At 44.3% G+C, this 14,259-nt stretch overlaps 1 protein-coding gene across 1 annotated transcript; it reads left to right on the top strand.

Annotated features, from left to right (window-relative positions):
- Positions 1-252: 252 nt before the first annotated feature.
- Positions 253-13,567, top strand: LOC311117796 (transcriptional activator Myb-like; the record flags this gene model as incomplete). The annotated part of the gene is made up of 4 exons (XM_084192707.1): positions 253-421; positions 625-708; positions 10,648-10,731; positions 13,454-13,567. Coding segments are annotated over 4 exons (451 nt in total), but the record flags the coding sequence as incomplete, so codon positions are not given.
- Between the last annotated feature and the right edge of the window lie 692 nt (positions 13,568-14,259).

Here is a 14,259-nt window from a genome sequence, read left to right on the forward strand (position 1 = left end):
CTCGCTCTCTCTCTCTCTCCCTCCTGTCTCTCTCTCTCTCTCTCTCTGTCTCTCTCTCTCCCTCTCTCCCTCCTCTCTCTCTCTCTCTCTCTCTCTCTCTCTCTCTCTCTCTCTCTCTCTCTCTCTCCCTCCTGTCTCGCTCTCTCTCTCTCTCTCTCTATCTCCCTCCTGTCTCGCTCGCTCTCTCTCTCTCTCTCTCTCTCTCTCCCTCCTGTCTCTCTCTCTCTCTCTCTCTCTCTCTCTCTCTCTCAGGTTCTGGACTCCTACTATCCGTCGTTCCCTCCTGGAGTTGTCTCCTCGTACTCCGACCCCCTTCAGGTCCTCCATGGTAGAGTGTGTAAAGCAGGAATCTATGGAGTGTGTTGTCTCGGTCGGGGGCTCCCCAGACCAACAGCCACCCTTAAAGAAGATCAAACAAGAGGTACTTTTACATCAATATATACATGTGGTTGTGCTCAGACTCTGTGCTTATATTCTGTGGTTATGTTCTGACCAGGTGTTTGCCCGTGTTCTGACCAGGTGTTTGCCCGTGTTCTGACCAGGTGTTTGCCCGTGTTCTGACCAGGTGTTTGCCCGTGTTCTGACCAGGTGTTTGCCCGTGTTCTGACCGTAGTTGTGTTGCAGATGGAGTCTCCCTGTCTGCAGTGGGAGGGGCCAGACATCCACGCCCAGCTCTTCTCCCCCTCCGGCCCCGCACAGGAAGTACCTGTAAGTCACATGTCCTCCTCCTCCTCTTTGCTCCTCCTCTTCCTCCTTCTCCAGTCTACTCTTTTTTTATAATGATTTCTTTAGACAGATGGAAAGTATAGTGCAGGGGTGTTCAGAGCCTGCTGCTTTTCTGATTGACCTGATCATTAATTGGTCGTGTCGCAGGTCTAAATCCGTCCCTGAAAAAAACGCAGTGAACTGGCTTGGAGGTCCAGTGTTGAGTTTGTGGTCCTCTGTAGCTCAATTGGTAGAGCGTGGCGCTTGTAACGCCAGGGTAGTGGGTTCGATCCCCGGGACCACCCATATGTAAAAATGTATGCACACATGACTGTAAGTCGCTTTGGATAAAAGCGTCTGCTAAATGGCATATTATTATTATTACCATTATTATTGTTGTGATTATTATTCTAAAGGTTATTATTACTAAAGGTATAGAAGGTAGAACAGGTTAGAGAGTGTCTGGATTCGATCCCATGCCGTTGTTGGGACTGCAGCACTACACACCTGTCAGCTTTTAACCTTTCACCTTTCACCTTTCACCTTTCACCTTTCACCTTTCACCTCCCTAACCCTTGACCTTCTGACTGCTGTGCCTCTCTTACTGGAATGTATACACTGAGCGCACAAAACATTAGGAACACCTGCTCTTTCCATGACACAGACTGACCAGGTGAATCCAGGTGAAAGCTATGATCCCTTATTGATGTCACTTGTTAAATCCACTTCAATCAGTGTAGATGAAGGGGAGGAGACAGGGTTAAAGAAGGATGTTTAAGCCTTGAGACAATTGAGACATGGATTGTCAGAGGGTGAATGGGCAAGACAACATTTTTTAACTGCCTTTGAACGTGGTAGTAGGTGCCAGGCACACCGGTTTGAGTGTGTCAAGAAATGCAACACTGCTGGATTTTTCACGCTCAACGGTTTCCTGTGTGTTTAGTCTCTCTCTCTCTCTCTCTCTCTCTCGCTCTCTCTCTCTCTCTCTCTCTCTCTCTGTCTCTGTCTCTGTCTCTGTCTCTGTCTCTGTCTCTGTCTCTGTCTCTGTCTCTGTCTTTGTCTCTATCTCTATCTCTGTCTCTCTCTCTCTCTCTCTCTCTCTCTCTCTCTCTCTCTCTCTCTCTCTCTCTCTCTCTCTCTCTCTCTCTCTCTCTCTCTCTCTCTCTATCTCTCTCAATTCAATTCAATTCAATTCAATAGACTTTATTGACATGGCAAGTAAAATTACTTACATTGTCAAAGTATACATATAACAAAAATGGTGGGACCAACAGCAATAATAATAGTAGTAGTGGAAATGGGATTACCATTAACAGCAACTACAACAACAATATTATTGAGAATAACAATACATTAAAGCAATAGTAGTCGACCAATCTCAACATGACTGAGAAGACACATTACATGCTATGAAAGCCAAAACAAAACAGGAAATATTATTGACATTACATTACACTTTTCACTGGCTGTCCCTCAGGTTGTGGCAGGAGGACACATACAGTGGGGAAAAAAAGTATTTAGTCAGCCACCAATTGTGCAAGTTCTCCCACTTAAAAAGATGAGAGAGGCCTGTAATTTTCATCATAGGTACACGTCAACTATGACAGACAAATTGAGAAAAAAAATCCAGAAAATCACATTGTAGGATTTTTAATTAATTTATTTGCAAATTATGGTGGAAAATAAGTATTTGGTCACCTACAAACAAGCAAGATTTCTGGCTCTCACAGACCTGTAACTTCTTCTTTAAGAGGCTCCTCTGTCCTCCACTCGTTACCTGTATTAATGGCACCTGTTTGAACTTGTTATCAGTATAAAAGACACCTGTCCACAACCTCAAACAGTCACACTCCAAACTCCACTATGGCCAAGACCAAAGAGCTGTCAAAGGACACCAGAAACAAAATTGTAGACCTGCACCAGGCTGGGAAGACTGAATCTGCAATAGGTAAGCAGCTTGGTTTGAAGAAATCAACTGTGGGAGCAATTATTAGGAAATGGAAGACATACAAGACCACTGATAATCTCCCTCGATCTGGGGCTCCACGCAAGATCTCACCCCGTGGGGTCAAAATGATCACAAGAACGGTGAGCAAAAATCCCAGAACCACACGGGGGGACCTAGTGAATGACCTGCAGAGAGCTGGGACCAAAGTAACAAAGCCTACCATCAGTAACACACTACGCCGCCAGGGACTCAAATCCTGCAGTGCCAGACGTGTCCCCCTGCTTAAGCCAGTACATGTCCAGGCCCGTCTGAAGTTTGCTAGAGTGCATTTGGATGATCCAGAAGAGGATTGGGAGAATGTCATATGGTCAGATGAAACCAAAATATAACTTTTTGGTAAAAACTCAACTCGTCGTGTTTGGAGGACAAAGAATGCTGAGTTGCATCCAAAGAACACCATACCTACTGTGAAGCATGGGGGTGGAAACATCATGCTTTGGGGCTGTTTTTCTGCAAAGGGACCAGGACGACTGATCCGTGTAAAGGAAGGAATGAATGGGGCCATGTATCGTGAGATTTTGAGTGAAAACCTCCTTCCATCAGCAAGGGCATTGAAGATGAAACGTGGCTGGGTCTTTCAGCATGACAATGATCCCAAACACACCGCCCGGGCAACGAAGGAGTGGCTTCGTAAGAAGCATTTCAAGGTCCTGGAGTGGCCTAGCCAGTCTCCAGATCTCAACCACATAGAAAATCTTTGGAGGGAGTTGAAAGTCTGTGTTGCCCAGCGACAGCCCCAAAACATCACTGCGCTAGAGGAGATCTGCATGGAGGAATGGGCCAAAATACCAGCAACAGTGTGTGAAAACCTTGTGAAGACTTACAGAAAACGTTTGACCTGTGTCATTGCCAACAAAGGGTATACAGTAATCCCTCGTTTATCGCGGGGGTTACGTTCCGAAAATGACCCGCGATAAGTGAAATCCGCGAAATAGAAAACTTTTTTTTTTTACAATTAGCAACTATTACATGTATACAAATACAGTGACTCACGTGTAGGCCGTTTCACTGCTCTTCAGACTGGGCCGCTGCATCCTGACTGCGCTCTGCAGTGTTCTCTTCTTCTGAAGCCCGCGGTGCAGGTGTGTTTGTTCGGGAGAAGAACATAGTGATAGGCAGCTGTTGTCGCTCTTTTTTCTTCTTTGCAAAAAGATCCTTGTACACCGACATGCCACCATCGATTACGTTGGAGAACTGTAATGAACGGCTCATCAAAGGGTCCCATTCCTCAGCTACTCGCTTAAGTTCAGTGGCCATTCGCACCATGGTTGCTAAGCGACCAAGCGTTAGTCCTTCCTCCTCATCTCTCGATTCATTGATTCCGTAATGGCGAGCAACGGCTGCATAGCTTTTACCTTCCCTTAGCATGTCCAGAAGTTTAACTTTATCTGAGATAGGTAGCATCTTCCGCCGTTTGGGCCCATCCGCAGGTGCTTTTGTCGGTCCAGGCCGTTTCATCGACATTATGGGTTTAGGAGATGTTCGAAATTACAAGATAATTTGGCCAACTTAATGTAAATTTGCCAAGCTGTTTTATGTACGTACACATAACTGCACGAGACGACAAAATGATAGCACAATTCGTAGCATGTTTTGATACAAGAAGCGGGAGTGAGTTTTTAGTGAATCAGAATGCAGAGCACAATGCACCAAAAAAAAAAAAATGCATTATGAAAATCCGCGAAATAGCGAATCCGCGATAAGTGAACCGCGAAGTGGCGAGGGATCACTGTATAACAAAGTATTGAGAAACTTTTGTTATTGACCAAATACTTATTTTCCACCATAATTTGCAAATAAATTCATAAAAAATCCTACAATGTGATTTTCTGGATTTTTTTTTTCTCATTTTGTCTGTCATAGTTGACGTGTACCTATGATGAAAATTACAGGCCTCTCTCATCTTTTTAAGTGGGAGAACATGCACAATTGGTGGCTGACTAAATACTTTTTTCCCCCACTGTATTTGGCTGCCAAAATTGCACATTTAGGCTTTTCACCCAATAAATATTTGATTTTTTCTTCCTCTTTTATAGTTTCAAATTCTTTGTACTGAATGATAATTTTGGGAAAGAAAGATTCTCTTAGGTCTGAGTATTTGTCACAGTGTAGTAGGAAATGCAGCTCTGTCTCTACCTCTCCCCTGGGGCAGAGTGAGCACAGCCTGTCCTCTCTGGGCAGCCAGGTTTGCCTGTGACGACCGGTCTCTATAGCCAGACTGTGCTCACTGAGTCTGTACCTAGTCAGTGTTTTTCTCAGTTTTCTATCAGTCACAGTGGTCAGATAGTCTGCCACCATGTACTGTCTGTTTAGAGCCAAATAGCATTGAAGTTTACTTAGATTTTTTGTGGTTTCTTTCCAATAGGTGATATATTTTTCTTTTTGCTTTGTGATGATTTGGTTGGGCCAGATTTTCTGAGTGTTGTCCTGAGGCTCTATGAGGTTGGTTTTGATTAGTGAACTGAGCCTCAGAACCAGCTGGCTGAGGGGACTCTTCTCTTGTTTCATCTCTTGACATAGTAGAGCTGTGTGATGGAATGTTTTGGGGTCACTTGTTTTTAGATGGTTGTAAAATTTGATGGCTCTTTTTTCTATTCGAATAAGGAGGGGGTATTGGCCCAATTCTGCTCTACATGCGTTATTTTGAGTTTTTCTTTGCACTTGCAATACAGTCTTGCAAAACTCTGCATGCAGTATTTCGATTGGATATTTGTCCCATTTGGTAAATTCAGTATTAGAGAGCGGACCCCATACTTTGCTGCCATATAGAGCAATTGGTTCTATAACTGATTGGAAGATTTTGAGCCAGATTCTAATTGGAATTTCGATTTTAATATTCCTTTTAATGGCATAGAATGCTCTTCTTGCTTTGTCTCTCAGCTCATTCACAGCCATGTGAAAGCTACCTGTGTTGCTGATATTTAGTCCTAGATATGTGTAATTTTTGGTGTGTTCTAATAGAACTGTGTCCAAATAGAATTTATATTTGTCATCCTGATTTCCGGACCTTTTTTGGAATATCATTATATTCGGTTTTTTTAGATTAACGGTCAGGGCCCAGGTCTGACAGAATTTGTGCAGATGATCTAGATGCTGCTGTAACCCCTCCTTAGTGGGAGACAGTAGCACCAGGTCATCTGCGTCCAGCAGACACTTGATTTCAGTGTTGTGTAGGGTGAGACCAGGTGCTGCCGATTCTTCTAATGTTTTTGCCAATTCGTTAATGTAGATGTTAAATAGTGTTGGACTTATTGGGCAGCCCTGTTTCACTCCACGTCCCTGAGAGAAGAAGTCTGTTTGCTTGTTGCAGATTTTAATCGCACATTTGTTTTTAGTGTACATTGATTTAATAACATCATATGTTTTCCCTCCAATACCACTTTCTATTAGTTTGTAAAAAAGACCTTCGTGCCAAATTGAATCAAATGCTTTCTTGAAGTCTACAAAACACAAGTAGATTTTGCCTTTGTTTTGATTTACTTGTTTGTCAATTAGAGTCTGGAGGGTGTAAATGTGGTCTGTTGTACGATAATGTTTTACAAATCCAATCTGGCTTCTGCTTAGGACGTTGTGTTCATCAAGGAAATTATGTAGTCTGCTGTTTATGATACTGCAGAGAATTTTCCCCAAGTTGCTGTTAACGCAAATTCCTCTGTAATTATTTGGGTCAATTTTGTTTCCATTTTTATAAATTGGTGTGATCAATCCTTGGTTCCAAATATCGGGGAAAATACCTGCAGTTAGGATAATGTTGAAGAGTTTGAGTATAGCCAATTTGAATTTGTGGTCTGTATATTTGATCATTTCATTTAAAATACCATCAGCACCACAGGCCTTTTTGGGTTGGAGAGTGCAACGTTTTTCCAATAATTATTATTCTGTAATTGGGGAATCCAGAGGATTCTGATAGTCTTTGACTGCTGATTCAAGGATTTGTAATTTTTCTTGTATATCTTGTTGTTCTGGGCTCTTTGTTATAATGCTGCAGAGGTTTGCAAAGGGATTTCTCCACATATCCCCATTTTGGATAGCCAATTCCTCATTATGAGGTTTGTTTAATTTATTCAAATTCTCCCAGAAGTGGTTTGATTCTATGGATTCCTCAATCACATCTAGCTGATTTCTAATGTGCTGTTCCTTTTTTCTTCTTAGGGTGTGTTTGTATTGCTTCAGTGTTTCCCCATATTGAAGACGTATATTTTTGTTGTCTGGGTCTCTGTGTTTATGATTAGATATATTTCTCAATGACTTTCTTAGATTTTTGCAATCATTATCAAACCATTTTTCATGATCTATTATTTTTGGTTTGCTCTTAAGTTTATTAAGATTAGCCAAGGAGGCGAATTTGTGAAATATAAAGTTTATGTTCCAAATGGACAAATGTACACCTTCATTGGTGTAGGAGAATGTTAATGCTAAAAAGTTGTCCAGGAGAGATTGTATTTTTTGGCTACTAATTGCTTTTTGGTAGATTTCTGTACTGTTTGCACTCCATCTATAGGTCTGTTTAGTACCATGTAATTTATTGGGCCGTGATGCTTCATGGTTGGGTTCCGCTCTTCTCAGATACACTGTGATTTTACTGTGGTCTGAGAGAGGTGTTAGTGGGCTGACTGTGAAGGCTCTGAGAGACTCTGGGTTGAGGTCGGTGATGAAGTAGTCTACAGTACTGCTGCCAAGGGATGAGCTGTAGGTGTACCTACCAAATGAGTCCCCTCTTAACCTACCATTGACTGTACAGACCCAGTGTTCGACAGAGCTTCAGGAGCTGTACTCCATTTTTATTTTTCACTTTGTCATAGTTGTTTCTAGGGGGGTATGTGGGGAGGGGTAGGTTGTTGCTTCCCGGTAGGTGTTTGTCCCCATGACTGTTAATAGTGTCTAGTTCTTCTGCTGTTCTAGCATTCAGGTCTCCACAGACCAGCACATTGCCTTGGGCCTGAAAGTGACTAATCTCCCCCTCTAGAATGGAGAAACTCTCTTAATTGAAGTAGGGTGACTCTGAGGGGGGAATGTATGTGGCACAGAGGAAGACGTTGTTATCTGTTAAGATAGCTTCCTTGTTGATTTTTTGCCAGATAAAGAATTCTCCTGTTTTGATCAATTCGATTGAATTAGTTAGTTCAGATTTATACCATATTAGCATTCCCCCTGAGTCTCTGCCCTGTGTGATTCCTTTTAATTTGGTGGATGGTACGATTATCTCCCTATAACCTAGTGGACAGCCAGTGGAAACATCACCTCTGCACCATGTTTCCTGTAGTACTACAATATCAACATCATCAATTTATTTAAGGAAGTCTGGGTTTATGCTCTTTAGCCCAAAAGCAGAGGACTTCAAGTCTTGTAAATTCCAACATGCAACGTAAAAAGACTTACATTTACATTTACATTTACGTCATTTAGCAGACGCTCTTATCCAGAGCGACTTACAAATAGGTGCATTCACCCTATAGCCAGTGGGATAACCACTTAACAATATTTTTATTTTTTATTTTTTTATTTTTTAGGGGGGGGGGGTAGAAGGATTACTTTATCCTATCCCAGGTATTCCTTAAAGAGGTGGGGTTTCAAATGTCTCCGGAAGGTGGTGAGTGACTCCGCTGTCCTGGCGTCGTGAGGGAGCTTGTTCCACCATTGGGGTGCCAGAGCAGCGAACAGTTTTGACTGGGCTGAGCGGGAACTATGCTTCCGCAGAGGAAGGGGAGCCAGCAGGCCAGAGGTGGATGAACGCAATGCCCTCGTTTGGATGTAGGGACTGATCAGAGCCTGAAGGTACAGAGGTGCCGATCCCCTCACAGCTCCATAGGCAAGCACCATGGTCTTGTAACAGTGGAGTGTGCGGAGGAGCGGGGTGACGTGAGAGAACTTGGGAAGGTTGAACACCAGACGGGCTGCGGCATTCTGGATGAGTTGTAGGGGTTTAATGGCACAGGCAGGGAGCCCAGCCAACAGCGAGTTGCAGTAATCCAGACGGGAGATGACAAGTGCCTGGATTAGGACCTGTGCCGCTTCCTGTGTAAGGCAGGGTCGTACTCTCCGAATGTTGTAGAGCATGAACCTGCAGGATCGGGTCACCGCCTTGATGTTAGCGGAGAACGACAGGGTGTTGTCCAGGGTCACGCCAAGGCTCTTCGCACTCTGGGAGGAGGACACAATGGAGTTGTCAACCGTGATGGCGAGATCATGGAACGGGCAGTCCTTCCCCGGGAGGAAGAGCAGCTCCGTCTTGCCAAGGTTCAGCTTGAGGTGGTGATCCGTCATCCATACTGATATGTCTGCCAGACATGCAGAGATGCGATTCGCCACCTGGTTATCAGAAGGGGGAAAGGAGAAGATTAGTTGTGTATTGTCAGCGTAGCAATGATAGGAGAGGGCCTAGAACTGAGCCCTGGGGGACACCAGTGGTGAGAGCACGTGGTGCGGAGACAGCTTCTCGCCACGCCACTTGGTAGGAGCGACCGGTCAGGTAGGACGCGATCCAGGAGTGAGCCGCGCCGGAGATGCCCAGCTCGGAGAGGGTGGAGAGGAGGATCTGATGGTTCACAGTATCAAAGGCAGCAGACAGGTCTAGAAGGACAAGAGCAGAGGAGAGAGAGTTAGCTTTAGCAGTGCGGAGAGCCTCCGTGACACAGAGAAGAGCAGTCTCAGTTGAATGACCAGTCCTGAAACCTGACTGGTTTGGATCAAGAAGGTCATTCTGAGAGAGATAGCAAGAGAGTTGGCTAAAGACGGCACGCTCAATAGTTTTGGAAAGAAAAGAAAGAAGGGATACTGGTCTGTAGTTGTTGACATCAGTGGGATCGAGTGTTGGTTTTTTGAGAAGGGGTGCAACTCTCGCTCTCTTGAAGACGGAAGGGACTTCAGAACTGTTTTTTCTTTACATTCAAAATGAGAATGTCTCTCTCTCTCTCTCCAATGTGTCAAGTAATTCTCTTTTTGTAATTCTCTTTTTATTTTCTCATGATTTGGTTGGGTCTAATTGTGCTGCTGTCCTGGGGCTCTGTGGGATCTGTTTGTGTTTGTGAACAGAGCCCCAGGACACTTCTCCAGGTTCTCCAGGTTCATCTCTCTGTAGGTGATGGCTTTGTTATGGAAGGTTTGTGAATCGCTTCCTTTTAGGTGGTTGTAGAATTTAATGGCTCTTTTCTGGATTTTGATAATTAGCGGGTATCGGCCTAATTCTGCTCTGCATGAATTATTTGGTGTTTTACGTTGTATACGGAGGATATTTTTGCAGAATTCTGCATGCAGATTCTCAATTTGGTGGTTGTCCCTTTTTGTGAATTCTTGTTTGGTGAGCGGACCCCAGACCTCACAACCATAAAGGGCAATGGGTTCTATAACTGATTCAAGTATTTTTAGCCAGATCCTAATTGGTATGTCGAATTTTATGTTATTTTTGATGGCGTAAAAAGCACTGATGTTTAGGCCAAGGTAGGTATACTTTTTTGTGTGCTCTATGGCAATGGTGTCTAGATAGAATTTGTATTTGTTGTCTTGGCTACTGGATCTTTTTTGTAACACCATTATTTCTGTCTTACAGAGATTTACTGTCAGGGCCCAGGTCTGACAGAATCTGTGCAGAAGATCTAGGTGCTGCTGTAGGCCCTCCTTGGTTGGGGACAAAAGCACCAGATCATCAGCAAACATTAGACATTTGACTTCAGATTCTAGTAGGGTGAGGCCGGGTGCTGCAGACTGTTCTAGTGCCCTCGCCAATTCGTTGATATTTATGTTGAAGAGGGTGGGGGCTTAAGCTGCATCCCTGTCTCACCCCACGGCCCTGTGGAAAGAAATGTGTGTCTTTTGCCAATTTTAACCGCACACTTGTTGTTTGTGTACATAGATTTTATAATGTTGCAGGTTTTTCCCCCAACATCACTTTCCATCAATTTGTATAGCAGACCCTCATGCCAAATCTCTTTCTCTAGGATCTGCTGACTAGTTCTGTGCTGAGTGAAGACGGACACAAACCCTACCACATCCCCCGTCGTCCTCTGGGCAGCCCGCTACAGGTTTGTGTGTGTGTATGGACATGTTGAACTATATTTGTCGGGACCAGAAGTCACCACAAGAATAGTAAACAAACAGAAATGTGACCAGCCAATGTCAAATGCTACACTACCGTTCAAAAGTTTGGGGTCACTTAGAAATGTCCTTGTTTTTCATAAAAGCATACATGAAATGAGTTTGAATAGGAAATATAGCAAAATGCATAGGAAATGTAGTCATTGACAAGGTTAGAAATAATGATTGTGTCCTTCAAAATGTTGCTTTCGTCAAAGAATCCTCCATTTGCAGCAATTACAGCCTTGCAGACCTTTGGCATTCTAGTTGTCAATTTGTTGAGGTAATCTGAAGAGATTTCACCCCATGCTTCCTGAAGCACCTCCCACAAGTTGGATTGGCTTGATGGGCACTTCTTACGTACCATACGGTCAAGCTGCTCCCACAACAGCTCAATAGGGTTGAGATCCGGTGACTGTGCTGGCCACTCCATTATAGACAGAATACCAGCTGACTGCTTCTTCCCTAAATAGTTTTGCATAGTTTGGAGCTGTGCTTTGGGTCATTGTCCTTTTGTAGGAGGAAATTGGCTCCAATCAAGCGCCATCCACAGGGTATGGCATGGCAGTTGCAAAATGGAGTTATAGCCTTCCTTCTTCAAGATCCCTTTTACCCTGTACAAATCTCCCACTTTACAAGCACCCCCAGACCATCACATTGCCTCCACCATGCTTGACAGATGGCATCAAGCACTCCTCCAGCATCTTTTCATTTGGTCTGAGTCTCACAAATGTTCTTCTTTGTTATCCGAACACCTCAAACTTCAATTTGTCTGTCCATAACACTTTTTTCCAATCTTCCTCTGTCCAGTGTCTGTGTTATTTTGCCCATCTTAATATTTTATTTTTATTGGCCAGTCTGAGATATGGCTTTTTCTTTGCAACTCTGCCTAGAAGGTCAGCATCCCGGAGTCGCCTCTTCACTGTTGACGTAAAGACTGGTGTTTTGTGGGTTAGGGTTAGGGTTAGGAGCTAGGGTTAGGGTTAGGATTAAGTTTAGGGTTAGGGGTTAGGGTTAGAATTAGGGTTAGGGGCTAGGGTTAGGGTTAGGGTTAGGAGATAGGGTTAGGGTTAGGAGCTAGGGTTAAGGTTAGGAGATAGGGTCAGGGTTAGGAGATAGGGTTAGGGTTAGGGTTAGGAGCTATGGTTAGGGTTAGGAGATAGGGTTAGGGTAAGGAGCTAGGGTTAGGAGCTAGGGTTAGGGTTAGGAGCTAGGGTTAGGGTTAGGAGCTAGGGTTAGGGTTAGGGTTAGGAGCTAGGGTTTAGGGTTAGGAGCTAGGGTTAGGGTTAGGGTTAGGATTAAGGTTAGGGTTAGGGGTTAGGGTTAGAATTAGGGTTAGGAGCTAGGAGCTAGGGTTAGGGTTAGGGTTAGGGTTAGGAGCTAGGGTTAGGGTTAGGGTTAGGAGCTAGGGTTAGGGTTAGGATTAAGGTTAGGGTTAAGGGTTAGGGTTGGAATTAGGGTTAGGGTTAGGGTGAGGGTTAGGAGATAGGGTTAGGAGATAGGGTTAGGGTTAGGAGCTAGGGTTAGGGTTAGGGTTAGGAGCTAGGGTTAGGGTTAGGGTTAGGAGATCGGGTTAGGGTTAGGAGATAGGGTTAGGGTTAGGGTTAGGAGCTAGGGTTAGGGTTAGGAGATAGGGTTAGGGTTAGGAGATAGGGTCAGGGTTAGGGTTAGGAGCTAGGGTTAGGGTTAGGGTAAGGAGCTAGGGTTAGGGTTAGGGTTAGGAGCTCGGGTTAGGAGCTAGGGTTAGGGTTAGGAGCTAGGGTTAGGGTTAGGGTTAGGGTTAGGGTTAGGAGCTAGGGTTAGGGTTAGGGTTAGGAGCTAGGGTTAGGGTTAGGAGCTAGGGTTAGGGTTAGGGTTAGGATTAAGTTTAGGGTTAGGGGTTAGGGTTAGAATTAGGGTTAGGGGCTAGGGTTAGGAGCTAGGAGCTAGGGTTAGGGTTAGGGTTAGGAGCTAGGGTTAGGATTAGGAGCTAGGGTTAGGGTTAGGGTTAGGATTTAAGGTTAGGGTTAAGGGTTAGGGTTAGAATTAGGGTTAGGGGCTAGGGTTAGGAGCTAGGGTTAGGGTTAGGGGCTAGGGTTAGGGTTAGGATTTAAGGTTAGGGGCTAGGGTTAGGTTTAGGAGCTAGGGTTAGGGTTAGAATTAGGGTTAGGGGCTAGGGTTAGTTTTAGGGTTAGGAGCTAGGGTTAGGGTTAGGATTAAGGTTAGGTTTTGGAGTTACGGTTAGGGTTAAGGTTAGCGGGTTAAGGAATTGTGTGTCCCCACAAGGTTACTTATACAAGACTGTGTGTGTGTGTGTGTGTGTGAACTGCTACAGGTGTATGCCCACTGTTGCTAGAGGGTCACAACGCTTTCAAAGTGATTTATGTAACATGTCAGCAATGTCATGCAAAACTCTCTCTCTCTCTCTCTCTCTCTCTCTCTCTCTCTCTCTCTCTCTCTCTCTCTCTCTCTCTCTCTCTCTCTCTCTCTCTCTCTCTCTCCCTCTCTCTCTCTCTCTCCCCTGTCTCTCTCATCCTCTCTCTCTCTCCTCTCTCTCTCTCCTCTCTCTCTCTCTCTCTCTCTCTCTCCGTCTCTCTCTTCCTCTCTCTCTCTCTCGTCTCTCTCCTCTCTCCTCTCTCTCTCGTCTCCTCTCTCTCTCTCTCTCTCTCTCTCTCTCTCTCTCTCTCTCAGCAGCTCAACACTTGGGACCAAGTGGCTTGTGGGAAGGTGGAGGACCAAGTCTTGGCTTTAGAGCAGAACCATAAATACATCAACACTTACTCTGCCAGGACCTTGGTCATGTAACAGACACACACAGACACTCGTTGGATTCAACCAAAGACTTTCATTTGTTTATTTCTATTTCAATTTTTGTTTGTATTCATGGATTGCATGTTTTGTCACAATATTGTTTTGAATGTTAGTTTTGAATTGACGCCTGACTGAGCATTCTACTCAATGCGTCGTCAACGAGCGCTGATTAAGATTTAATCCAAAGTGCATTACAGTGGCTTGGAAATACAATGACATTCAAAAGGAGGCAAATAATTAGTAGGAAAACCTCTTGTCATCATTTTGATGTCACCAGATTGACTTTAGATGCAGCATAGCGTTAGCTAGCGAGCTAAGATTGAGGGGAGGCCATCGGATTTTAGCTAGCTAACGTTAGCATTGCTAGCTATTTTTGACAAACTTTGCTAGCTAATGACGACATTGCCATTACATTTGACATTTTAGTCATTTAGCAGACGCTCTTATCCAGAGCGACTTACAGTTAGTGAGTGCATACATTATTTTTAAAAATTATTTTTTCATACTGGCCCCCCGTGGGAATCGAACCCACAACCCTGGCATTGCAAACGCCATGCTCTACCAACTGAGCTACATCCCTGCCAGCCATTCCCTCCCCTACCCTGGACGACGCTGGGCCAATTGTGCGCCGCCACATGCCATCTGTCTAAAGTAAATTTGATGACATGATAATGCTGGCAAAGTTG

This window comes from Coregonus lavaretus (assembly GCF_964263955.1).
Source record: "Coregonus lavaretus genome assembly, contig: HAP1_SCAFFOLD_4411, whole genome shotgun sequence".
Lineage (NCBI taxonomy): Eukaryota > Metazoa > Chordata > Actinopteri > Salmoniformes > Salmonidae > Coregonus > Coregonus lavaretus.